This window comes from Cetorhinus maximus, chromosome 6, assembly GCF_964194155.1.
Source record: "Cetorhinus maximus chromosome 6, sCetMax3.hap1.1, whole genome shotgun sequence".
Lineage (NCBI taxonomy): Eukaryota > Metazoa > Chordata > Chondrichthyes > Lamniformes > Cetorhinidae > Cetorhinus > Cetorhinus maximus.
The window spans coordinates 121,877,901-121,905,716 of NC_135884.1; the positions used below are offsets into that span (position 1 = coordinate 121,877,901).

Genomic DNA, 27,816 nt, shown 5'->3' on the forward strand with positions numbered 1-27,816 from the left:
CTGCAAAAGCTCCAGCGCAAATGGTAAATCGGCAGACTAAATCAGAGTCAGCAGTGGGCGTACCCTCTTTGCCGGTGACTGGAAGATCCGGCACGTTTCATGCAAATGAAGGCTACCAGCACTTTTATGCAAAGGTACTTTCACTGAAAGGTTGTTCTGACACTGTTCAGCTGCACTGTAGTTGAAGAAGGGGAAACAACGGGCCGTAACCTCCGACTAGTGTCAGAAAGTGCTAGCCCGCAGAAATTAGAAGAAATAAATACGTACTTACCTGGTCTTGAAAATTGTGGGGCCACTTCTGTTCACCGGAGCTGCTTGGGGCCTGTATCGAAAGACTCCTCGAAGGCCCCAGCAAAGTTTTTACAGCACTACCTGCCGTAAAGCAGGTAAGTTTAAAGGGCCAGGGAATGATAAGGGTCTAAGGTAAGTGGATAAGATTTGGGGGTTGGGGGGCGACCAGGGTTCCGACGCCGGGTTGTGAAGGGGGGCGGGGGAGGGACGATTCGGGGTTTCTGAGATTGGGGAGGGTTCTGGGGTCAGGTGGGGGCCCTAAGCTCGGGGGTGTGGGGAAAGGTCCGAGGTTTGGGGGGGCGGTGGTTTCTGGAGTTCCAAGGTTTAGGGAGGTGGGGGCACTCCCATGGGTGGGTGGGGAGTCTCGTCAGGTCAGCCTGGGCTTTTACGATAGTTACCCAGAAATTAGAAGAGGTTTTAATTCTAATTTTTTCTGAGTAACTATTGGTACAACCCAGGTAGAACCATCCGAAGTTTGCGATTTAAGTCGCGTTTTCAGATTTTTCCCAGCGCAGCGCGATTGTCCAGAGGAAGTTAGCACTTCTGGGCAATTGCCGTGCAAACCCTTACCTGCGAACTTGCCAGAGGGATTCCCCGGCGCATCTTTGGGGTACCCCCAAATCTGACTGGGGAGCGCGGAAGTTACAGCCCAACTTTTCTAAAGGCGATGAATTTACCCTTTTCCCCTGAAATTACATTCTATTAATAATTAATGCATTATTTTAAGCTCTGCTAAAATATTGGGCAGTGGAATTTTACATGAACACATTACGAATAAATTAATATTGTATAACACCAGTTCAAGCATTATAGTTCACCTGCGCACAATTACTCTTGGACTAGCGGAGATCACAGAGAACACATTTCTATTGGCCCCATATTTAAAAGTTATTACTCCTTTCAAATGGCACAATGTGCCAATTGTTTCACCATTAACATATAGGTAGCATTTGGTCACATTTAGCAATTTAATGCTTTTTACATCTTCTCAAGAAACTCTCTTCATCTTTAAATGTCTCTAATGAATACTTTTTGTAGCTTCGCAGAAGTGAGTACAGATTGAAAGAAGGGTCAAAGAAAAAGTTGGAGAGTCCAACTAGGATCCATTTTCACAACATATATTCCGGAAATTTGGTTCGCTAATGTCTTTCAGAGAAGGAAATCTTTCGTCGTTATCTGGTTTGGCCTGCATCTGACTCTAGGTCCTCAGCAATGACTCTAAACTGCCCTCTGAAATGGCCTATGAAGCACCCAATTGTATCAAACCAGTAGATGAAAACAGGATGGGCCACCTGGCATTTACCTAAGCACCAAATATGACAAAGGAACATCCAGCACAGTTGACCTTGCAAAGTCCTCCTCACGAACTTCTGGGGACTATGCCAAAATTGGGAGAGGTGCCCCAGACTAGTCAAGCAACAGCCTGATGTAGTCCTACTCAGCAAATCATACATTTCAGCCAATGTCCCTGTCTCTACCACCATCCTGGGATATGTCCTGTTCCAGACAGACCAACTAGAAGTACACAATTGGGAGGGAGTAGCCCTGGGAGTCCTCAACATTGACTCTGGATCCCACGAATCTCATGACCTCAGGTCAAACATCAGCCAGGAAACCTCCTACTGATCGCCGTTTACCACTCTCCATCAGTCGATAAAGCAGTACACTTCCCTGTCAAACACCACCTGGAAGAAGCACAAAGAGTAGCATGGAAACATCATGTTGGGTGAGGGAGTTCAACGCCCATCACCAAGAGTGGCTTGGTAGGACCACCACTGACCGAACCAGCCAAGTCTTGAAGGATATAGCTGCTAGACTGGGCCTGCATTAGGTGTTGAGAGAATTAAGTAGGTTTTTTCCTCATGTTGATCTTGTCCTCACCAACCTACATGCAGATACGTTTGTCCATGACTGTACTGGCAGGAGAGATCACTGTACAATCCTTGTGGAGGCAAAGTCTCAACTTCACAAAGAACACCCTCCACTGGCATTACATGTTAAATGGGATTCAGAATTGTTCTAGCAACTCAACATTGGGCATCCATGAGGTACTGTATGTCATCAGTAGCAGCAAAATTTTATTCTAGCACAATATTTAACTTCATGCTCTGGTAGATCCCTCATTTTACCATTACCTTCAAGCCAGGAGTCCAATGATTCAAAGGGGAGTGTAGAAGAGCATGCCAGGAGAAGCATTTGGCGTGCCTATGAATCAGGTGACAGCCTAGTGAAGCTAGGATTACAGTTGGACAACAGGGCAGAATGATAAAAAAAAGTTGGCATCTGTGTTTTCCAAGCAATATCCCATTTCTGGGGGTCTTGTTCACAGTAACACCTGTCATGCCATAATGAATCAGCAAGGACAGCATTCATGAGAGATGGCCAATCAATTCCTTCTCAATTTGTAGTGACAGCTGAGATCAAAACGACTGGCAAGGGTCACCTGTCTACCCAAGGGAACAAAGGATAATATTGTTTATTTCTCAATGCATCTTCTGCTCAAAGACATTGGGCAGAATTTTTCATTCTGGGGACTAATTCCAGTGGCGGGCAGTAAAGTTGGCATGATTCCCACTGGGCAGCGGGACGGGTGAATTTGCACGATATTCTGATTTTGAACTTGTTAATTGTGCATCAGAAAGGAGCTCTGAGAACCTGGTGGCAGGGCGAGCAGGAACTTACCCGCCTCACTGTTACCTCATGGCGGCATTTTTTATAAGGACACCCGATCAGACATTCACTCATTGCAGGCCAGGAGCTCCGCACTACTCCTCCAGAATCCTTATAGCACAGCTCATACTGGAGAAACTTGCAGATGTGAGCAACCACATCACGGGACATATGACAGCACCTCTGGCATTGCCTTTCATGCATCTCTGGATAACAGCACCACTGGCGAAATACCCATGGTCAGGTCAATTCTTGCCATTGCAGAGGTCCATGTTCGCCAGCTTCTTGATCTTCTTGAGGTTGCGCTGCCTCTTGCTCCTTCTGGCCATGTGCCAACTGACAATGGGCCTTCCTTCTCATCAACTGGATGAGGGCCATTACCAAGGCAGGGTTTCCTGCAGCATCGATACCTCAGTGGATGTATGAACAAATTGAAGTGATACATTCAGTGAGAAAGTCCTTTACAGGTTTTCTTCACTCTCAAAGCCAGCAGGCAAGTTCCAAGCCCTTCACCCTGCCTCCATTTAGTAATGGCATCCCCACCCCACCCCCTCCAGGTAAAGAACATCATGGAGCACCAGAGGTGGGTTTTCCTCCCATTCATACATGAATGCATATGGAGGCAATACTCTTTGACCAAGGTGATGAGAGCCATGTGAAAGAAAGCACATTTGCACAAAACTGAATAATCAAGGAAAGCCAATAACAAAGCTAACTAGGATACAACACAAAAGTTGTTTCAGTAACACCCTTAAATAATACCCACAAAAAATTCACAGAAATAAGGATTTTATAGCCTTTCAGTATGCATTTATAGCAGCAAGAATCTCACCTGAATTGTGACTTGATTCCCAAATCTTTCAGTTGAAGGTCTTGCAAACCTCGGGTTGTTTTATTGAAAGCAGCATCCTTCAAATAACCAGACAAGTATGGAGTGATAGCATCAACTGTACTTCATTGTTAAGAATGCTAACATTCACTCATCAAAAATATTGTTCAGAGTTTAAAATCTCAGTGCACTTTTGCCTTAAACATTTATTAAAAGCAATGAAATTTTAACAATTACGTGAGAACATCAGAAGCTTTTAAAAATTGGATCCAAATAAAAAGGGATCGCTTTTAAAAATTGAATCCAAAATAAAAGGTATCAACTTTATCAAGTTATACTTCAAATAAAAGTACAATAGCATCAAAAAGACAGACAAACTGAGGAGGTCATACCTGACTGGCCTCTATAGTTCCCACACTCTTGAAGATCTGATCATGGATACCATGAAGTACATACATCTGCAGGGTTAATTATAAACATATATAACAGTCCCAGCATTCTACTAAACATTACAAAATTGTGAAAATTGATTCTAAAGATGAATTCAAGAACTTGTCTACATACTTCAACAGCTTGTTTCAGCAATGCCATTTGCATCTCCTGCTTGATCAAAATTTTCTAAATGTAACAGACATCCCACAAAGAAAATTTGTCAGTTATTGATGAGCAGTTTAAAACACGTGCATTTTTCTAACCTTCTAAATAGGATGAGGAGGCAGAGCAACTACTTACCATTCGTGAGTCTCTCAGAAGGTACTGAAGGCATTTTGTATAGAGTGCATTTACTTCATCCTGTTTTTAAAAAAAATAATAAATCTGTTATGTTAAGCTTACAGTCCAAGTCCATTTGATCCGAGCTGTTTTAAAGTAACAATCCACTGGGAGTTGAGCAGTTGTGGATTTTTCAATCCAATCCACCAAAATCGGACTGCTAATCAACAAGTAATATTACTCTGTGTATCTATTGCTCAATACATCGTTCAACTTTCAGCTCGAACATGAGCAGAGAACTCACCACTGGGATTTATATTCTGAAGGAGCGAAGGCTAGCTGCAGTCCAGTTGAGTCATACATTAAGCATCTTGGAGGTTATCCCCAATGTTTGGTACAGCATTCTGGCAAACAAGAATGCTGCATTTTCAAATACCAGTCAAATTATTGCTACGCATTCAATTTCCTTGTAATGAGCTACAGATTATTTACTACAGCTTCTGCAGTAATATCACAGAAATGTGAAAACACTTTCTTTGACATACCTTGCTAGTGATTTACACCAAAACCCCGTTGGGGTTTTTTTGTTTAAAAAAAAAACGCATACGCTTTTTGAGAATTGAGATCACAAACAATTATGACAATTTAAAAATCTATCTTTAAATCACCATGACCATCAAAGAGAGAGAGAGAGAGAGAGATTTCATACAACAAAACACAAATATTTTAAAAAGTGAAAAGGGCCAACATTAAATTTACCAGACAGCTTCAGGTCATAGGATGAAAATTAAGGCAAAGAAAATAACTAGATTACATCATAAGCAATAACAATGTGGAGTCACTGTGTGGCATAAGCTAATCTAAGATTTGGATGACATGCTTGAACCACTCTAGCTTTGCTTCCACAATCCAAGTAATTGGAACCCCTTAATTGGATTACAGTTTTAGCGTTGTGCAGATAACAATTACATTTTTTCTATTTTTTGCTGCCAATATTGAAACAACCAGTTAAGTTTCCCCGAGAAGACCACCAAGAACATAGGGTAAAAAAATGGTCCTAGAAAACTAGTGTATTCTCAGCTCAACCAAACCACAGGATTCCCACCCAGTGAGATTAGAGAGGGGGAACAGGCCCACCAACACTAATCTTAGAGGGCAGTGGGGCACAGAAGGGGAAGAGCAACATGGGTTTGGTAGCACTAGTATACAAGTTTCCAAGATGCTAGTGCAAATATTGAATTAAATGCACAATTATGTCCTAAACATCAATATGTATGATTCACATCCTATGTCCCAGCTGCCACTAATTAGAATATGTACATTTTCTAACTGTCAATAGCTGGCAAATTGTATGAGGAAAGATACTGTCACCCTGCTTCTTTCTCTGGGTCAGTCTCTAAAACAAAATGAATAGTCCATATTAAACATCATCCAGTTTGTATTCAAACCATGTTCATAATCAAAAATTAAAACTATTAAGGATAAACATAATTTTCAACAAAAATATTATAATGAAAACATACAAAAATTGCAAATGTGTCATCAGTAGTGTCAAATTTAAAGTGGATCTGTTTTCTCTCTCCCAAACACACAGAAACCAGTTTTAAATATTTAAAGAAAAAGATGCCATTAAAGAGGCAGACAGAAACAGTTACAGTTAGGTTGGCTATATGCTATTGATGCATCTTGAGAAATGGCACGCACTGAAGAATGCATCTTTAACTATCAGAGTCACAGCCTGGGGAAAAATGTCATCGAAATCCAGGCTGGTATGTTGTTTTTGATTTTTGCATTCTTCACTCCTTCAGTTCGGATTTGTTACTGTTTTGCTTTGAATCAAACAAGTGTGAAAACTAAATATAAACTCATTATACCTTCATATGTCAACATTTATAAAGCAAATGTGTACAGTATGAGCAAGACCTTCTGTGGTGTTGCTCATGGAAAGTCAGGTGATATATTAATAACTGGAAGATGATATTGAAGAATGTATTATTGTGGCGCTAGATAGAAATGGTATTGCCATTAATATAAATATTTGGAACTGGAGATAAAACTGTATATTTTTTAATGATTCTGGAAGTTTAAAAAATACACAAATTAAAATACTTTAATATGAATATATAAGACGACATAGTAAAAATGTATGTAAAATATATAACATATAAAAAAGTAGAATATTTTACATAATGCACGTCTGAAATAATTCATCTATTAATATTTGTACATGGATTGCATGTTTCCTCTAAAACTGACAAGCATCTGTAGAGGGAGAAAGAGTTACATTATAGACTGATGGCCTTCTGGATAAAGTTAGCGATGCAACAAGTTTTAAGCAAGTAAAGAGATAAGGAAAGGGGACAGAAAGAACAAGAGAGAAAGTCTATGATAGCATGGAAGGCTCTACATATAACAGACCATCCTCCTTCATTTCCACCACATTCAGAGTGATGCCCCACCAAACATATCCTCCCAAACATATCCTAGTGGCAGAACCCAAACTGAGCAGTGAGCAGGCTGTTGCTGTGTAAGTGCCAGTTCATAACACTGCCGACGATACCTTCCATTACTTTACTGATGATTGAAAGTAGACTGATGGGGTGGCAATTGGCTGGATCGGATTTGTCCTGCTTTTTGTGAACAGGACATACCTGAGCAATTATTCACTGGGTTGATGCCAGTGTTGTGGTTGTACTGGAACAGCTTGGTTAGGGGTGTGGCTATTTCTGGAGCATAAGTTTTCAGTACTACTGACGATATGGTGTCAGAGTTCTTCAGCCATTTCTTGATATAACGTGGAATGAATTGAACTGACAGAAGACTAGCATATTTGATATTGGGGACCTCAGGAGGAAGCTGAGATGCATCATACTTCAAACCTTTTACGTCTCAAGTATTGCCAGTTCTGACAAAAAAAAATTGAGGACATAAAAAGTTAACTAAACTTTTCTCTCCAAAGAAATTGTCTGGCCTGCTAATATTTCCAGCATTTTTATCTTTAATTCAGAATTCCAGCATTTGCACTATATTGTTTTAGTATTTAAATGTTAACTGCTGTTAGTTGTCATCATTTGCTATCATTCCTGCAGATGATGCTTTAATAAGTTTTTCCATTTTAAATCAGAGCAATAATATGCCATGGGATGCTGTTACACCGTGTAGTGTTCCATTCTCTCTCCGCCTCCACCTCCCCAACTATGGCAAATCACTCAAAAACAAACAGTTGCCATTTTTCCGTGGGTTTGTCTCTCAATTTTTAAAAAATATTTGAAGTCAGCAGCCTCTCCCAAATATCTGTTAGCTGAATACAGTTTGTGCAACGTACCTAATTTCCCTGTTGCACCAATATTTCAGTCAACGAAATTAAGGAACTTATTACTTCTGCACAGTTTATTTTTTTCCCCCCAAATTACTTGCAATTCAAAACCTTTAGTTAGCTGAAGTTTATAATGGGGAAGAGGCTGAGAGAGCAAAGCTGAGAGGGTGTGGGCACGACAGAGGGGGCCCAGGGCCAATGAGAGCGAGAGAATGCAACAGTAAACAAACACTAAAGAAAGCTTTGTACAGAAAGATAGGAAGTGACAAAGTGCTACAAAAATCACACCTGCCTGCACACAAATTGGAAAAATCAAATGGCATTTCACATGTACATTGATGCAACATTCTCCCTGATGAACTTTATCTTAAGACAGTGTCAGTCTACCCCAACACAAGAAAGAGAAACAAACATGTCCTTCACCTCCCAAATTAACCTTAATAGTGTGACTGCAAAATAAACCAGGCCAAATTGCAAGAGGAAAAATAACAGTTACTAACTATATGATGCCGTAGGCTTTTCATTTCGAGCTCTTTAAAGGAGTTTCGGAATGCCTCAATGTACTCATCAACTTTGGATAATTGTCGACCCAAAAACTCTTTAGCATCCTCAAAATTTTTCAGACAGTAGGAATCTAAAGGAGCTGGATTTTCATCTGAAAATAAAAATATTTTAGCACAGACATGCAAATGTAAAATGCACCAAATATACAGAACAATACAATAGTATCATGCATTCGTTGAACTTTGATTTAGTATTATACTTATTATAACCTTGTAACAGCATAGGCTTTTCACTACAGAAACAGAGATCAGGAGTTTTCAGATGGTGGTATTTCCTTTCCCACCATCTGAAGAGTCAGTGGTGAACACATTTCTGCCAATACAGCCCTGCAGCCATTTAACAAGCATTAATTGGCTGGAGGTGGGACTTCAGCCCCTCAGTCAGAAGGAAGTCCTGCCTCAGAGAGCTGCTGCCCAATCTGACAGGCCGGCAGCTCTAGTTCTGAACTGGAGCTACAAGCAGAATTCAAGTCCCGGGAGTCCAGGGCCAGGTAAGTTTTGTGGCACTTGCAGCAGCCAGGCCTTTTGGGGGTCTGGGGGTTGCCCAATTTTAAAAGGAGGCTGTTGATGAAGGCACTCCCCTCTGTCCGAGGCCTGAGCAGAGCCACTTTGAGCTCCCTCCCCACTCCTGAACTCCTCCAGCCAGCCTAAAATTTGAGGTTGGGCAGGAAACGGCTCTTAAGTGGTCTTTAATTGGCCACTTAAGGGCCTCAATTGAGGCGAGGGCAGGCGGGGCTGGCCCTGGCCTCACTCGTCGCACCATAAAATTGCAGAGTCGGGGCAGGTGAGAGCCCAGTGGGAAGGCCATTCGAAGAGTTTTACAGCTTCCCCCGGCCTACAAACCCACCAGCAGGGGTAAGTAAAATTCTGCTCAGAGCGGGGGAGAGAGAATGATATAACATTATGTTGCAAAGACACATTAACAGCAAATGCTTTACAGTGTTGCAAATTCTCCAGCTGAACAACTGGCTTGTTCAGTGATGCTCCCAGAATAATTTGTCCACAATCAGGGAGTATGCCACGACCAGTACCACATCTAACTCCCCACCCACTCATGGGGGCACTCTCTTCCTTCAATCTTCCTGGTTTATCTTGGCACTTTTAATGCCTCCCTCAATTCAACTTGGCAGTCTCCTCCCCCTCCATCATAGTTCAGCCTGACACTTTGCCACTTCTACATCAAGTTGTCACTATTCTTCCCCCTCACTTAATTCAAAATCAATGATATTCTATTCACCCCTCTCACCTACCAGCACCCCATCCCTCTCTCCCCACACCAAATTCAAGTTAACATATCTTCCTACACAATTCAAGGTGGCAATCTTCTTTCCCCACTCAGTTAAAGCACACCCTCTCAGTTACTTGAAACACTACTGAGACCAATGTAGTTTGGCTGGTCAGTCAAGTTCTCCTCACTGCTTTCAACCAACCAGTCCCAAAAACAGGAATAACTCTCACTTCCAGCAAGCAACACTATTCTGTAGATCAAGTTCAGGCTGCAACACTGAGGTCTGCACTCCACTGCTCAGTCCCCAAGCTGCAAATTTCAGAATTTCTGGAATAACATGGTTACTTAATAGGCCTATTCTGTCCTCTGTGGTATGAGCATAGCTGTCCGGACTGCCTCAAAAAGCCAGGCCATTTCCCATTATGTTGCTTCTTTAAAATCATTACATTTGCATTTGTTATACTAAATGCAAAGGACAAACTTTAAATGTTCAGGGCTGTTATCATTTAGGAGAGTACTTTGGTTCATTAACTGAACAGGGCAAAAACTAGTTTGTACAGATATTAATTTGCAAAATCAATTTGCATTTTTCTAATTAAAGTGGTAATAAATTCAGTGTAAAAGGTAATATCAGGGGAAGAGGGGAGCAAGAGGTCAGACAAGAAAACAAACTACTTGGGTGCTTAAAGGAATGATACAATAAGGCATTTAAATGACCTTGCCTATAAGAATCGTTCAAAAGGTATTCTCATATCCAGTTCAAACTTTAAATTTTAAAAGCTATCCACATAGTAGTTTTCCAGAGGCATCACCTCCTCAGTTGAAAAATAAAAGCCTAAAGAGCAGGGGAAGAAGCGGTACTCGGGTGCCAAGGCTTTACAACAAAATGTTGCTAAGATGTGGCCATAACTGATAACAAGACAGATAACACCCATGAGTCTAAATAAAATTAGAATATATAAAGTCTAAAGAATATTATTTAATAAATACCACAGGTCGAGCTACTTAAAAAAAAACATAAAACACAAGTATATTTCTTGCCTAGATTACACAGTCTGTGACCAAAATGAACTATAATTAGATGCCAACCCCTTTGAAAAACTTTCCTGTCCAATGGCACTTTTTATGAAATGTACTGAAAACTTTTATGCATATACAAGAATAGTTCATTATTTATAAACTTAAGAAAGGCAAGGAAAGTATACAGATTTTCATTCACTTACCCGGACTGGAACCCTTTTCCAATGGTCGGGCAATACATAAGATACTGAAACTTTCTTCTTTCTCTGTGTAGAAAGTTTCTTCAAAAAGGATTCTAATGGCACATGGCGAGCTAAAACCAATACCCAAACTAACTAGGTTTCCTCTGATAGTTACTTCCTGGAATTGCAAATTGTTTACAGTGAGGGAGGGCAAAAAGAGATGTTCAAACAGTGAATGAAAACTTCCTAAGTTATCTACAATATTCATATAGACCATCAGAACTTATTCACCACATCAACAACAACTTAAATTTATATAGCACCTTTAACATAATGAAACATCCAAGGCGCTATTAGGTCAAAGGTTTACAGGAGTGTTTTAAAATGGAAAGCAAGGTAGGTGGCTGGAGAGGTGTAGGGAGGGTATTCCAGAGCTTGGAGCCTGTGCAACTGAAGACACGGCCACCAATGGTTGAGCAATTAAAATTGGGGATACACAAGAGGCCAGGATTAGAGGAGCGCAGATATCTCAGGCTGTTGTGGGGCTGGAGAAGATTATAAAAACAGGGAGGAGTGAGGCCATGGAGGGTTTGAAAACAAGGAAGAGAAATTTAAAATCAAGACATTGCTGTTGTTGACATCTTATTTTCATTAGTCTGAATCAACACTGCAAATTAAGGGAATTATTTTCCATCATTCTTTAGTAAAATTAATATTGGTGTATTTTCTGTTATTTCTCTGGTATGCAAGAAGTAACGACATTGCAAAAATAAAAATCACATATTCTGGATGAAAATATTTAAAATAAACACAACAGGGCAGAAAAAGGAGTACAGCACATTAAAAGAACCACTTGCCTTTCCATTTAATGTACGGTAACTACTACTAGCATCATCCATTGGCTGCAAGATGTACGACTCAAAGTGGGCAGCAGCAAGGCTCCCTTGTGACAAACTGCCTTTGCATGGCACCAACACCTAAATCAATATGAAAGTAATGTTATTGTATTTGGAATGAAAGCCTTAACAACTAAAACTAGAAAAGAGAACGCTTATAGGACAAATATATAGGGAACCTAGGCTATGAAGCATTAAAAAAGCCTTCAGCTTTTCTTCAAAATGCATACAGTCTGAATTGTCTGTATTATGTACAATATCTTAAATGGTCTTGTATATTATACACACGCTATACTTCCAACAACTAAATTATTTTCTAATGCATCATGTTATTCCCGCACAGGAATAATACTAAATGTAATTGAAAACGAAATAAATCATCTTGTATTAATTCTTTCAAGTTCCCAATTTGTGTTTCCAAGGTTCTATCCAACTGAAGCAGCTGAAACAATCCTTAAATTCTGAATGTCTCTTCGACCCGCAACTGGATCCCTGACTACTGCTGTATTTTAAATTCTCATCATGGGTGTTTAAATCCATATTGTTAACTTTTGCAGTTTGCTATTAACATAATTCAGACTTGTCCACAGATCGAAGTAGCCTGAGAAGCCTTTTCTTTCCTACCATCCAACCCAACCAACAGGGTCAGGAGGATTTAGATTGCTGTTTAGCAACCAAGAGCAAGAGTGGTGCAAGCTCCTCCCATTTGCTGATCAATCAATTGCAATCCTACAACTGGCCATAGACCTCATTTGACATATCCAAGGCATCCAGTTCCTCTTTCAGGTGGTGCCGTGCACACCTAGAATTCACCAACTGTCACCTTCCAGGGTAGATCCAGTATTCACCTTCCCAAGTTTGATTCAACACCCAGAAATGGATACAAAAAATTGAATTTCTCACCAATCTCGGCTTCCAGCTGTGGTTTGTTCTCTTGGAAGAGATAATAAGGCCAACATAAACTTTGACACATGTGCCACAAACTCTGAGCACACTGGCAGACTTCATGGTACGAATCCTGAACTACAGTCATGCCTCGTAGCTACAATGTAATGTCTTCTGAATTATTTTACCAGTCTACAAATATTTTCTAGTCAAAGTATAGTAAAATACTACAGCATGAATCTATTTAATACTAATACGCTTTACTTAACATCTGCATACAAGATTTGTCATTATTGATGTTCTAGTGCGGTAGTGTTTTAAATCAAAAACAGAATTACCTGGAAAAACTCAGCAGGTCTGGCAACATCGGCGGAGAAGAAAAGAGTTGACGTTTCGAGTCCTCATGACCCTTCAACAGAACTAAGTAAAAAGGTCTTTTTACTTAGTTCTGTTGAAGGGTCATGAGGACTCGAAACGTCAACTCTTTTCTTCTCTGCCGATGCTGCCAGACCTGCTGAGTTTTTCCAGGTAATTCTGTTTTTGTTTTGGATTTCCAGCATCCGCAGTAGTTTTTTGTTTTTATATCGGTAGTGTTTTAAGTCTTTTGCCTTCATAGACAATTGTTTATCTCTTGGAGCTTCACAGACCTGATATAAAGTTTAAAATCAATGTTAGCATTACTTTGTAAATATCTCATATTGTTGATACTAAAATATCTTGGTGCTTTGACAGTTTATCTGCCAATGAGGTAAAGATGCTTCAAGCACTCCTTTACAAATCTCAAAGCCTCCAATGTTCAAATGGCACACAAATCATATAAATGCAAAAACTACCTGACCCACAGTGCCAAGCAACTGGTTGTTGAGGCTCCAGGACCACATGTGATGCATCCACCATAATTTGGACAGCTGTTCTGCAGTGAATTCTCATTTTAGAAATTACTCTTATTACACAATCCAGCTGTATCTTGAGAAGATCCCATTACAATAATTTAAAACTTGTATACCAGAGTTTCCAAATGTGTCCCTATGTCATATCCAGCCCTTGGATTCTATGAAAACAAAAACAGAATTACCTGGAAAAACTCAGCAGGTCTGGCAGCATCGGTGGAGAAGAAAAGAGTTGACGTTTCGAGTCCAATGACCCTTCAACAAAACTGTTGAGTTCTGTTGAAGGGTCATTGGACTCAAAACGTCAACTCTTTTCTTCTTCACCGATGCTGCCAGACTTGCTGAGTTTTTCCAGGTAATTCTGTTTTTGTTTTTGTTTTGGATTTCCAGCATCCGCAGTAGTTTTTTGTTTTTATCTTGGATTCTATGAGTCTTGTACAGATAACTCAATCCTATTCATGCTTGTATACTTTTTAAAAAACCGCCCAATATCAAATTATATGATACAGGAATGCAATGATAGAGATCTAAAGTGATAGTGCGTCTTTCACATGCCCTTGTGCACACTTCTCCAAGCTTTTTGAAGGCAGGCTGCAAGACTTTAATGAAATGAGGTCAGATACAAATTAAGATTTTTTTTTATATATATAGCAAGCTAATGTACACAGTAGTAATGAATGTAATCATATCTCACATTGATTTAACTAACCACAGTTCCCTTCTCCAGAACAATAATAATAAAAATGGACAATCCCTATCAGCTTTTTCCTGATCAGCCTTCTGATAAAAAGTTTCCCCATGCTAAACCAGGCTTTCTTCCCAAACCTAGCTGGTTGGTTGTACATATGTCCCTTGGTCTTTTCCATGTTCTCAGTCCTTGGGAAGCCTGTTCCTTTGAATTTTTCATTGTTCAGGTGATTTGCTAGGCCTGTCAGCACAACTGGCTACCCATCCTCCCCACTTGGAGTGTGGGAAAATATCTCCTAAAATTCTCAAAGTAAATAAGAGGCCATTCTGTCTACTGGAATGATTCAATTAACCCTTACTGTTTTAGTTTTAAGTAGCCAGTGAAAAATGACATTCCAGAAACTGGCTTGTCTAGCTTTAATACACATGTTCAAAGCCTACAGCCCATGATTTCTTTCTAAATCTGTGCAAATTTGCTGTTTTCAAAAACACTTAAATATAACTAATATACTAATACATAAACTAATCTCCAATTCCTTTCATTAAAGAAAGATTTAAAAAAAAAACAAAAATGTGACCCCTCACAAAAAATTTCAAAAAATAAGAATGCTAACAAGTTATAATTCTCAAAAAATTAGAATGATACAGAATAATCAGAATATTAGATTATATACTCAAATCTCATGGGTTAGATTTGTCATTCATAGTTAATATAAAGAAAAGTTATTCCCACATGGCAAACATCAATCAGGTCATTTTGATGACATACCAAGTAAAGGCAAGAAATCCCCTCATGACAATAGAGAAAAAAAAAAGTCAGCGACCTTCAGCCATTTCTACATTTCCATGCAAAGGTTTGAAGAGCAGCAAGCACAGCCAGAGAGCAGCATGCTACTTGGCCTGTTTGTCCAAGAGTGAGAATTGGAGGAAGGTGGGGGAGGGAAGAGAAAACAAAATCAATTTTATTACAAGAAAGTAGTGAATCTCCTGATCCTGAAGGGTCCAGTTCTGTCATGTCTCAAAGCAACTTAAATGCAACAGTGGTTGGCCCATTGCTGTAATGCAACAAATTGACTGAAATAAATGATGGGGCATAACTATTACATTCATTACTTATACACAAAGATGCAGGGCTCAAATATTTGTATGTGAGATTGTTCACTTTGGCAGGAAGAATAGAAAAGCAGATTGTTATTTAAATAGAGAGAGACTGCGGAAGATGTGGCACAGAGAGATCCGAGTGTCCTTGTAATGAAATCAGAACAAGTTAGCACGCAGGTACAGCAAGTAACTAGGAAGGCAGGCGGAATGTTGGCCTTTAGTACAAGGAGGATGGAGTATAAAATTAGGGAAGTCTTGCTACTACTGTACAGAACATTGGCGAGATGGCACCTGGATTACTGTGTACAGTTTTGGTCTCCTTACTAAAGGAAGGATATAATTGCATTGGAAGTAGTTCAGAGAAGGTTCACTGGGCTGATTCCTGGGATGAAGGGATTGCCTTCTGAGGAAAGATTGAACAGGTGGGACTATATTTATTGGCGTTTAGAAGAACAAGTGGTGATCATATTGAAACATAAGATTCTGAGGGAGCATGACAAGGATACTGAAAGGATATTTCTTTTCATGCGGGAATTTAGAGATCACAGTTTAAACCTAAGACAGAGATGAAGAGGAATTTCTTCTCTCAGAGATCATTAGTCTTTGGAATTCTCTTCACAGACAGCAATGGAGGTTGGTCATTGAATATATTCAAGGCTGAATTAGATAGATTTTTGATTGACTGGGGAGTCAAGGGTTATGGGGAATAGACAAGAAAGTGCTGTTAAGGCCACAATCAAATCAGTCATCATCTTATTGCATGGTGCAGCAGACTCACTGGGTTGAGTGGCATACTTCTGCTCCTATTTCTTAAAATATTTAACATAAATTTATCTATTTCAGGAAGTTTGCTCAAAAAAGTAATTCTTTTCTTCCATCTCTAAAGCCTCTTTTATAACTATATCTTTCTTGGCCATCTCCCAACATTAAATTTATGATATTTGCTTAAGATGAAAGCACATCTTTTCTGCCACTACATCAGAGCTATTTATAAATCATACATGAGGGAAATATGTATTTTTTCCATATCTGATCCATACACTAGCCATCTAGCCAACTGAACTAACCAGCCCACCAGATAATCCTATATATGATGAAAACAACTGAAGATTGAGAGGAGGTGTAGAGGAGGGCAACCTGGATGATACCAAATTTTACAGCTAAGCATTCTAGGGATGTGTTCTAGTAATGTGTGTTTTGGTTGGAGAAGCACGGAAAGCAGGGACGCGACTGGAGTTTTTAAACGTGATGAGAGGATTATTTATTATCCAGTTTGGCAAATTATTTATAGTGGGTGAAGGTGGTAAAAATGAAAATCATGTTTGTAAAATACAAAGGCCAGGATTTTTCAGTCGGCGTGCAGGGGTGGGCCTGACACTCCGGTGCATAAAATGACACGCGATGACGTCGGGCGTGCGTCCCAACATCATCGCGCAGTCTCGCGATGTTTCGTTTGGCGGGCGCACGCCGGAGTTGGCTGTGCACCCGCCGGAGTTGGCTGTGCACCCGCCAATAATTGATAGGCCTATTAAGGCCATTAACAAAGTAATTAACGTAACATTTACGACACCCGTCCAACCTTACGGTTGGCGGGCAGGCGAAAAGGCCAAGCGGCCTTTACGTTTTTTAAGAAACCTCACCCACAAGCGGGATAAGGTTTCCTAAAGCTTTTACTACTTGAATAAAAAGTTTATATGAAAAATAAAAACGTCCCATCTCAGGTGACAGTCACACGAGGGGACATGTTTCATTAAATTTTTAATGTCTGTAAAAATATTTTTGAAAACCACTTCAATCTCCCTGAGGCAGCTCCATGCCTCAGGCACCCAAAAGAGCGCTGGCCCTGACTCTCCCTCCTCCCTCTGCCCGCACAGGTAGCGCTGAGCGCAACCACTCGTGTAGTACGCTGGGCGGGCCTTAATTGGCCTGCCCACGTAAAATGGTGGTGCGACTCTGCAACCATCCCTGCCGAGCCCGCCCGACACGGTAAAGATTCAGGCCATACATAGTGCAGAAGAATGAAATGCTTAACACTTTGCCTTAATGGAACAAACTGTTGAGGGAAGAGGCGAGTACAGAATTGTTCTGGCCCTTTAAAAAGAACCAGTCAAGTTCTTCAAAGAAGGCGATATTTCCAGTAATATTGGCTATGTTTCTAGTCAGCTGAGTTTGTATAAATAAATGGGCGACAGCGAACTCTCTCAGATTCACTGTTTGTCAAAGAAGCCAGGATAGTCTCTCCTGGATTGGTTGCAGGTTTCATAATTCTTTTCTTGCCTGCCCCAGGAGGGCATATTTCAGGGGGGGGGGGGGGGTGGCAGCAGGGACAGTGGCAAGCTGTGGAGGGAATGGGCAGTGCCAGCTTGAAGGGCCTGATAGCTTTTCTCTCACCCTTCCTTATACATGTTATATCTTTGCACATTACAGCCTTTGTTTAAATCCAGCTTGGATTAATGGAATTAAAGGCCTTGGTATTTACAGGTAGGCGGGGAGGGTGCAGAGGAATGCTATAGTCTGGTGAAAACTAGGCAGTCAGGATACAGAATTCCTGAATTTGACCACATTGAAAGGACTACCAGCTGGAAAAATCAGCTGCAGGAGGCCACAGGCTTGGGAATACTCCCCTGCAATCATGAACATGAGGCAGGCTAAAAGATTATGATTGGAGGGAAGTTCGATCACAGGGTATGACACAAAGAGGGGATTGGAGATCAATCACAGGGCAAGTTGGAGAGCAGTACTACTCTTCCTGGTCCATAAGAGTGACAAAAAGCACTTAGCTTCTTGGGGAAGGGTCCCAGCAATTGGGAGAGGCGAGGATGTAAGATGTCAGGGTTTGGTACAGGGATTTTTCATCATGGGAGAAGCATTCCTGCTCCTCCTGGCCCTCAAGGAATGCTGCAAAAGGAACTTACCTTCTTTAGCCAACAGCTCCTACCTCCCTCTTACTTCCAGGAGTCCCAAACACTGGGAAACCCACCGAATAACTGTCAAATTTACATCAGGCTCCCAGTTGCACTTTGGGAGGCTGATTTAAATATTTTAATGAAGTGTGCCACCTCTCAACAGTAGTCACATGCACAACACAAAACCCACCCTGGGTGCACACATGGCAGCTTGGGGACACATTCCTCATTTTTAAATTTCTAACCCCCTATCCCATTGCAGGATGGATTAATATTGAAGTTAAAAGCTCTAACAGCTACGCAAGGATGAAAACATATTTGTGCAGTAACAACCTGGTTCTTAATGCGGAAGTGACCAAGGAATCAAACTGTCAACTAATTCACACCAACTGACATTAAGTCGGCAGTGTGGAGCAAAGATGTCAAAAACATGAGTGGGAAGTTGGAAATTCACATTGGTGCAGCAAGGCCAAGTTAAAGCACAGACCAGAGAGCTTTTTATACTTAACAGTGTTTGATAATAACATTAGGTGACAAAATTGGAAATATTCTAATCCTAACATAGAAAATCCCTCATCTGGAGTACAAATAAACAAAACAAAATGCAAATCACTTCAAGCCTCTTTACAAAAATACTAATTTGATACTCACAATCCCATGCAGTTCTGCTACACGACTGGACATATCAGGCTTCTGTTTCTGAAGTGCTAAATAGAAAGGGTTTCTCGAAATATCTTCATCATACATAGCCATGGACAGCCAAACACTTTCTGTTCTAAATTTCAACTGTGCAAGAAATATTTAAATAAAATGTTCATGAATACATTAAATATAGGGCATGACAGTAATACAACAATTATCAATGCTGTAGCACTAAAAGAATAAGGTATACCAGATTGGGAGAATTATAGAAAAAAGGAAAAACAAGTTTTTTTTAAAAACTTTAAAAAATTGTTACAGAACAAACAGCAAAAAATCTCTCAACAAACAAACATGCAGTTTGCTACTGCTGGCTCCTCACTTTCCTATGAGCTTGCAACAGTCAGTCAAATGAAAAGCTTCTGAATAGATAGCAGCTCAGCAAAAACATTGTCTTCCAAACTATATGCTGCCGAAAGCATAATGATTTGCATTTCTGCTGCAATTTTCAAAAAAGCATTCTAACTCAGACAAGAGTTGACCTTTCAATTAGCCAACAACAGAAAATCCCATTGCCACAGACAAAGACTTTTAGAGCAGGAAAGGGAGGCAAAGCGAATGGTTGCCCACTGATTAAGAACACTTTGGAGTATTTCATAAGCGCAGTACAATATTTGGCTAATCAGGATACTGCATTTCTAAAAGTATTGGGAAGTATTGTTAATGCATTCTATACATCATAAACTGTAGCCTCAAAGGGATTAAAATGTTTCATCTGTATTTTTCTTTATATAGCCTGTAAGAATTTGTACAATCAGGACAGTTATCAAACTCTCAACTGCTACAGTGAACTGCATAACATTATTTGGAGTTAAACTCATGGATGATGATGGTTTTGTAGTCAGAGTGAATGCAAGGGTTAAAAGTTTTTTTAAGGAACAACTACAACAGTTTTTAAAGCGTGGGAGGAGGGAAGTGTGTGGAAATAATGACTGAGGAGAGAGGGCGGTTGATGTTGCTAAGCATTGGTCAAGGAGGGGTAATTGAGGTTTGAGGTGCTGATTCAGGAGGGGATCAATGGAACAGCTGGTATGTTTCATGGGAAAAATAGCCTGGTAAGAGCTGGGTGGAGATATAACAGCATAAGCTATATAGAGTGTAGCAAGTTCAGAATTAGGGTGGAGAATGGTCAGAAACCCTACCATTCTCCTGAGTCTGCTTTCAATGTCCTCAACCCTACAAGAACCCTCATTTATCTCCTAAACCTTATATCTCTCATCACCACTAAAAACACCTTCACAGGCTTAAATCTGAGTGCTGCATATCTGTAAATCTGAATGCCTTAAGTTCATGACTATTCTAGCTGTCCACTACCAGGTCTGACCTAATCACTTTAAAAAAATCTGCTCTTGCTCTCTACCAATGAAATCATTTTACTAATCCAGGATTAGTTGAGAGGGCGCAAGAAATCTCAAAGGTCCTTTCTGCATTACAAACTGCCTCCATCAATCTCATTCCCGAGTTGCCATGGGCTTATGCACTTCTTTGTCACCAAAGTTGAGGCTGTCCATTCAGCTACCGACAGCAATTTGAATTGATATGCCAAGAGCCAAAAAATTGGCTGGTTTTGGAATCTCATGAAAAAATAATGACCAAGTACAATAAATACCCAAGAGAACTAGGATATTTCAAACAACCTCCATGTCACTTTATAGGGGAAAGCGCCTCCTCTTCTCCCCCACCTCACTTTCGATTTTAGGTATATCAGAAATAAGTGGTGGCATAATACATCCTTAAGATAAGTTTATCATTTGACAAATCCAGGTACCCAATAAATGCAAAGCATCAGTGAACAAAGAGGATCACCACTTAAAGTAGTGCAACTTGGATGTAAATAAACACTTTCTATTTTAAATCTAAAACAATTATTTAAATGCTTCACAGTCAATTAAGTATTTTTGAAGTGCAGTCAATTTTGTCATAATACTATGTGACAGCAAATGTGCACACAGCAAAATCCCCACACAGGCGATAAAATAAACCAACAGATAAATCTGCTTGCCTAGTGATGAGGAATAAATATCAGCCAGAACACTGCTCTTCCAAGTACTGGCATGGGATACGAACATCCGAAATAGGAGCAGAAGTACGCCTTCGGGCCTGCTCCGCCATTCAATAAGATCACGGCTGATCGTTTGTTTCAAATTCCACATTGCCATCTGCACCCGATAACCTTTGATTCTCTTGCCTGCCAAGAATCTATCTACCTCTGCCTTAAAAATATTCAATGACCCCCACCTCCACCGCCTTCTGAGGCAGAGTTCCAAAGTCAAGAGAACATAATTTCTCTTGAGACCATTCAGGATCTTACATACTTCAATCAAGTCACCACTCTCTCTTCGAAACTACAGTGGAAACAAGCACATTCTGTCCAACCTTTCCTCATAAGACAACCAACTCATTCCAGGTATCAATCTAGTAAACCTCCTCTGAACCACCTTCAACATATTTACATCCTTGGATCTTTCACATCCACTTGAGGGGCCATGTAGGACATCAATTTAGCCCATTGATTGACACTTCATCCACAAGCATTCATTCCGTCCTCCACCACTGACGCACAGTGGCACCAGCGAGTACCATCTACAAGATGCACTGCAGGAACTCACCAAGCCACCTTAGACAGCACCTTCCAAACCCACAACCACTACCATCAGACCAGGCAGCAAACACATGGGAACACCTCCAGCTGCAAGTTCCCTTCCAAGCCACTCACCACCCTGACTTGGAAATATAACACCATTGCTTTATGTCACTGGGTCAAAATCTTGGAACTCCCTCCCTAACAGCACTGTGGATGTACTTACACCACATGGACTGCAGTGGTTCAAGAAGGCAGCTCACCACCACCTTCTCAAGGGCAATTAGGGATGGGCAATAAATGCTGGCCTAGCCGGTGATGCCCACATCCCATTAGAAAATAAAAAAAAGTTGGCACCTCTAACAATGCAGCACTGCTTCAGCGTCGGCCAAGGTTATGTGCTGAAGCCTCTTAAGTAGGTCTTGAACCCACGACCTTCTGACATTACTACTACTGAGCCAAAGATGACACCTTACAAACAATTCAGATCAGAGAAAAGATTTTCTACAGCCTGCATTAGTTATGTCATTTTCTATTACGTACCGACAATACTTTTTAAAAATAATTTGAAAATATGCTTACGTGTTCTGCTCTCAACAGATTCAGCAGCTTCCGTTTTTCATATCGGTCTTTCTCTACTATAACTGGAAACTCCCCTCACGAGTTTCCAAATCAAACGAGGTTTGTTACGCTTAATAACTTGGCAGTCAATATAATTTACTAATAATTTGGCCACTAAAACCGTATTATTTATCCGAATTGGATACTTAATCTTCTCAGTTAAAGTTTGAACTATATCACACACATATGAAATGAAGATTTCCGCAGGACACAAGCTGACGTCACGTTCTACACACTTTCCTCTTTAACTAAAATATATATAAACCCTGGTGATGCCGCCACCATAAATACACGAAACGTAGGCAGGCCTCGCAGAGAGAATCCTATTTAGCCAGCGCAAACCCTGACCGGGGTTGTTGGCCCACCAACTTGAACATATCTGCGACTCTTCTGGTATCCTAACATGAAACAGGGCTAAACAAGACACTCACCAAACGGCCATATACTGGGTCATTTCACCCCCTACTTGGTGTTTAACTTTTCAGCACAGCTCTGCGTGTCTTACTGACAGCGGAAACAATGTTGCCATTCGTGTCATTGACAAACCTGCTGACCAATCATATCCCCACACTACCTTCCACTGGTGGCCTCTCAGCCAATCGGCGCTGCCCTGAGGCAGGGCTCTGACCAACAAATGAAGCAGAATGAAAACATTTGGAAATAGGTTTCACTTCCTGGTTTAGAGAGCACGTGATGTATTAAGAGGCTCAGTATTTGGTATTTAGTCTGTAAGCAGACTGCGAACCTGTGCAGCTGGCGTTGAAGCTATGCACTGATTCGCGCAAGAATAGCGATTTTTATTTAGATTTGTGTACGATATTTTTGTGCTTTTACATGAGGTGATATGTTTAAAACAAAGTTTTGCAATCGCTGTTGTGTGCTCAGGTACAGTAATTTAGGAAGTTGATGCGAAATGGAAAGAAGGCAAGAAAGCCAGATGTGAAATATGAATGAATGGTTGGCTGTGGTAAAGTTATTGGATCAAGTTGGATAATTGTGGAGTCTCTTTGAGTTTTGACTTCGTATTTCTCTTTAGGGCTGTTACGATAGTAAATCCACTCGCGACAACAGTTTATAACAAGCGTATCTGAAGGGATCGCAGTTGAGTATAGTACTGAAATGGTGAAGGACGAATGTAAGACGCTCTTGGATGCCCTGAACAAAGTGTCTGCTTGCTATCGACATTTGGTTATCTGTGTTGGTGGGACATCAGACTCTCAAAATTTACGCGAAGAACTGAAGAAAACCAGGCAAAAAGCGCAGGTGTTGGCAATTGCCAACAAAAACAAGCTAACAACAATTTTAAAGGACAAAACTATCAGCAAGGATGATCGAGCGGAATTCGAACGGCTGTGGGTATTATTTTCTACATGTATGGAGATCTTGGAGATCGACATGAGAAGAGCTCTGGATCTGGGACAGGAGTTTCCATTGAATGTTCCCACAAAACATCTCATCCAGACTGGGGTGATTGGGAGAACATCTGCTGTGGCTGCTCGTGCCATCAGTGTTCAGAATATGAAGTATGAAGAGGGCAACGACATAGACACTATTGATTTGAACGAATTGGAACAAGATATCAATGAAGTCGGGGAAATGATATTCGAGATGGAGATGAAGGTGAACGTACTTCAGTGGACAGTGGAAGCGAAACAAGAACCTGGTACTGAGCTAAAGTCAACCGCCAGTGCCGGCGCTTCATCGCTTGGCGTGATATCCGTACACGGTGGTGGCAACAAAAAGCTGTGCGACACCAATAAGGTCTTTGCTGGAGCAATGTTCACTGCTGTGTTAATATTTGCCATTGTTCTAGCTGTGTGTGTTGTGAAATTTGCTTAACACCTCAATGTTCACATCCAGTTTAATTCTGCCCAAGCAAATAATTTGGGGAATTTGTTTTTTAAAATGTGGGACCCATAGCTTAATCTAGTTTACTTTTTATGAATTGAACAGCATTTTTCTAAAGGCAATTATGTAAACTGCTGGTCCATGTTTACATAGCAGTATATTTTGTTTTGGGAAAACAATTATAGCCCCATCGGTGTTATATATTTATCTATCTAGTCCTTTCTACAGCGAGGAACATTTTATTTGCAGGTGAAGCAGCGTTGAATGCAGTGTTTGTGTATCTTGCTCCTCTTTGTGCCTCTGAGTGGTACAACGAAATCATTCCAGTATGTCAACTGAAGTGTATTCATATAGAAAGCAATGTTTTAAGTGTTAATGCCAGTATTTTGTAGTAAACTGCATATTTTTACTATGCACAGATGGAGCTGAAATGTACTGTATAGTATTTATAGTAAATGTCAACTTTGATAGCCAATTGAAATGTTAGATCTTATTAAATTTTCTTTTCCACTGACAGATAGTGAATTACTTTTGGTCATTTCTCAGATATGTTTGTTCTAGATACAGCATGGGGAGTTGCAAGAAGTCAGAAGCACTCTCTACTGGCTTTGACCATTCTTCTTTTTCTTTTTTTGGAAAAATATACTTTATTCATAAAATATCTGAAAGAACATTACAAAACATATCAAAATGGCCATCACAAAAAGTGCAATCATATTCAACTTTTCCACATAGATCATGAGTTGCTTCAATACAATCAATGAACATTACAGACATCTGGTACTCAAGTTATCGACATAGATCATGTTTCACTCTGAGGAGCTTCAATACAATTATGATACATTTAGTATTCACTATATACATTCATTGTGAGTCATACAGCCCGAGGAGTCTATACAATTCCCAGCCCCTCGGTGTACTATGGCAGAAAAGTCTTAGACATCAACCTTTCCTTTACTGCACTTTGCGGAGGCTGCCCCAAACTTTAGTGCATCCCTCAGCACATAGTCCTGGACCTTGGAATGTGCCAGTCTGCAACACTGGTTTGGGGACAACTCTTTGCACTGGAAGACCAACAAGTTTCGGGCAGACCAAAGAGCATCTTTCACCGAGTTGATGATCCTCCAGCTGCAGTTAATGTTTGTCTAGGTGTGCGTCCCTGGGCACAGCCCAGAGAGCACAGAGTCCTGTGTCACAGCACTGCTCGGGATAAACCTCGACAAAAACCACTGCATCTCTCTCCAGACCTTCTTTGCAAAGGCACATTCTACAAGGGGATGAAGAACGGTCTCTTCCCCACCACAGACACCTTGACGGCAATGTGCAGAGGGGATGAGACTCCTGGTGTGTAGGAAAGATCTGAGGGATAGGGCTTTTCTCACCACCAGCCAAGCTACATTTTGGTGCTTGTTGGGAAGTTCTGGCAATGAGGCATTCTGCCAAATGACTTTGACAATCTGCCTGGGGAACCGTCCGACAGGATCCACCATCTCCTTTTCCTGCAGGGCCTCTAGGATGTTACATGCCAACCACTGCCTGATGGACTTTTTTTTTATTCATTCATGGGATGTGGGCTTCCCTGGCTGGGCCAGCATTTGCTGCCGATCCCTAGTTGTCCTTGAGAAGGTGGTGGTGAACTGGCTTCTTGAACGGTAGCAGTCCATGTGGTGTAGGTACACCCACAGTGCTGTTAGGGAGGGCATTCCAGGATTTTGACCCAGTGACAGTGAAGGAACGGTGATATATTTCCAAGTCAGGATGGTGTGTGACATGGAGGGGAACTTCCAGGTGGTGGTGTTCCCATCTATCTGCTACCCTTGTCCTTCTAGATGGTAGTGGTCGTGGGTTCGGAAGATGTTGTTGAAGGAGCCCTGGTGAATTCCTGCAGTGCATCTTGTAGGTAATACACACTGCTGCCACTGTGCATTGGTGGTGGAGGGAGTGAATGTTTGTGGGTGTGGTGCCAATCAAGCGGATTGTCCTGGACAGCGTCAAGCTTCTTGAGCATTGTGGGAGCTGCACTCATCCAGGCAAGGGGGGAGTATTCCATCTCACTCCTGACTTGTGCCTTGTAGATGATGGACAGGCTTTGGGGAATGAGGACGTGGGTTACTCGTCACGCGATTCCTAGCCTCTGACCTGTTCTTGTAGCCACAGTATTTATATGGCTAGTCCAGTTCAGTTTCTGGTCAATGGTAACCCCCAGGCTATTGACAGTGGGGGATCAGTGATGGTAATGTCATTGAACTTCAAGAGGCGATGGTTGGATTGTCTCTTGCTGGAGATAGTCATTGCCTGACACTTGTGTGGTGTGAATGTTACTTGCCACTTGTCAGCCCAAACCTGGATATTGTCCAGGTCTTGCTGCATTTGGAAATGGACTGCTGCAGTATCTGAGGAGTTGCGAATGGTGCTGAACATTGTGCAATCATCAGCAAATATCCCCGCTTCTGACCTTATGATGGAAGGAAGGTCATTGATGAAGCAGCTGAAGATGGTTGGGCCGAGGACACTACCCTGAGGAACTCCTGCGATGATGTCCTGGAGCTGAGATGACTGACCTCCAACAACCACAACCATCTTCCTTTGTGCTAGGTATGACTTCAACCAGTGGAGAGCTTTCCCCCTGATTCCCATTGACTCCAGTTTTGCTTGATGCCACACTCTGTCAAATGCGGCCTTGATGTCAAGGGCAGTCATTCTCACCTCACCTTGGGAGTTCAACTCTTTTGTCCATCTTCGAACCAAGGCTGTAATGAGGTCAGGAGCGAAGTTGCTCTAGCGGAACCCAAACTGAGCGTCAGTGTTGCTAAGTGAGTGCCACTTGATAGCACCCTTCCATTAATTTACTGATGATGGAGAGTGGACTGATGGGGCAGTAATTGGCTGGGTTGGATTTGTCCTGCTTTTTGTGTAAAGGACATACCTGGGCAATTTTCAACATAGCCGGATAGATGCCAATGTTGTAGCTGTACTGGAACAGCTCAGGTAGGGGTGCAGCAAGTTCTGGAGCACAAGTCTTCAGTACTATTGCTGGAATATTGTCAGGGCCAATCGCCTTTGCACAATCCAGTGCCTTCAGCTGCTTCTTGATATCGTGTGGAGTGAATTGAATTGGCTGAAGACTGGCATTCGTGATGCTGGGGACCTCCGGAGGAGACCAAGATGAATCATCCACTCAACATTTCTGGCTGAAGATTGTAGCAATGCTTCAGCCTTATCTTTTGCACTGATGTCCTGGGCTCCTCCACCATTGAGGATGGGGAGATTTGGGAATCCGCCTCCTCCAGTGAGTGGTTTAATTGTCTATCACCATTCACGAATGGGTGTGGCAGGACTGGAGAGTCCTGATCTAGATTCGTTAGATCTGATTCGTTGGTTGTGGGATCACTTAGCCCTGTCTACCACTTGCTGCTTATGCTGTTTGGCATGCAAGTAGTCCTGTGTTATCGCATCACCAGGTTGACACCTCATATTTAGGTATGCCTGGTGCTGCTCCTGGCATGCCCTCCTGCACTCTTCATTAAACCAGGGTTGATCCCCTGGCTTGATGGTAAGTGGGGAATATGCTGGGGGAGTGGGGGATATGCTGGGCCATGATGTCACAGATTGTGTTCGAGTACAACTCTGCTGCTGCTTACGGCCCACAGCGCCTCATGGATGCCCAGTCTTGAGTTGCTAGATCTGTTGGGAATCTAACCCATTTAGCACAGTGCTAGTGCCACACAACGCGATGGAGGGTATCCTCAATGTGAAGGCGGGACTTTGTCTCCACAAGGACCACGCAGTGGTCACTCCCACCGATACTGTCATGGATAGATGCATCTGCAGCAGGCAGATTGGTGAGGATGAGGTCAAGTACGTTTTTCCCTCTTGTTGGTTCCCTCACCAC

The 27,816-nt window shown here is 41.4% G+C and overlaps 2 protein-coding genes across 5 annotated transcripts in view; one reads left to right on the top strand and one right to left on the bottom strand.

The window, feature by feature from the left end:
* Nucleotides 1–22,634, bottom strand: part of ankrd27 (ankyrin repeat domain 27 (VPS9 domain)) — a 100,639-nt gene extending 78,005 nt beyond the window's left edge. For 2 of the 4 annotated variants that reach the window (XR_013576933.1, XM_078544403.1), the window contains exons 1-9: nt 22,508–22,634; nt 18,827–18,961; nt 11,664–11,787; nt 10,832–10,984; nt 8,318–8,472; nt 4,523–4,582; nt 4,355–4,408; nt 4,183–4,248; nt 3,794–3,870 (exon numbers count right to left, since the gene is read on the bottom strand). Coding sequence is in view for 3 of the 4 variants with exons in the window: in XM_078544403.1 (XP_078400529.1) it covers nt 3,794–3,870; nt 4,183–4,248; nt 4,355–4,408; nt 4,523–4,582; nt 8,318–8,472; nt 10,832–10,984; nt 11,664–11,787; nt 18,827–18,928 (791 nt within the window). In the remaining variant the exon portion in view is untranslated. Of the gene's footprint in view, nt 1–3,793; nt 3,871–4,182; nt 4,249–4,354; nt 4,409–4,522; nt 4,583–8,317; nt 8,473–10,831; nt 10,989–11,663; nt 11,788–18,826; nt 18,962–22,037; nt 22,234–22,507 lie in introns of those variants that run through there. The other 2 variants (XM_078544405.1, XM_078544404.1) reach the window with 2 other exon arrangements.
* Nucleotides 22,635–22,805: 171 nt separating this feature from the next.
* Nucleotides 22,806–24,440, top strand: LOC144681381 (regulator of G-protein signaling 9-binding protein). The gene is made up of 2 exons (XM_078542976.1): nt 22,806–22,961; nt 23,113–24,440. Exon 2 carries the CDS (start codon nt 23,196–23,198, stop codon nt 23,913–23,915), a length of 720 nt encoding a protein of 239 aa, XP_078399102.1. The 5' UTR covers nt 22,806–22,961; nt 23,113–23,195; the 3' UTR covers nt 23,916–24,440.
* Nucleotides 24,441–27,816: the final 3,376 nt, after the last annotated feature.

Excerpts from the sequence above, each read along its gene's own strand:
- LOC144681381 (XM_078542976.1), top strand. The coding sequence starts at position 23,196 with ATGGTGAAGGACGAATGTAAGACGCTCTTGGATGCCCTGAACAAAGTG.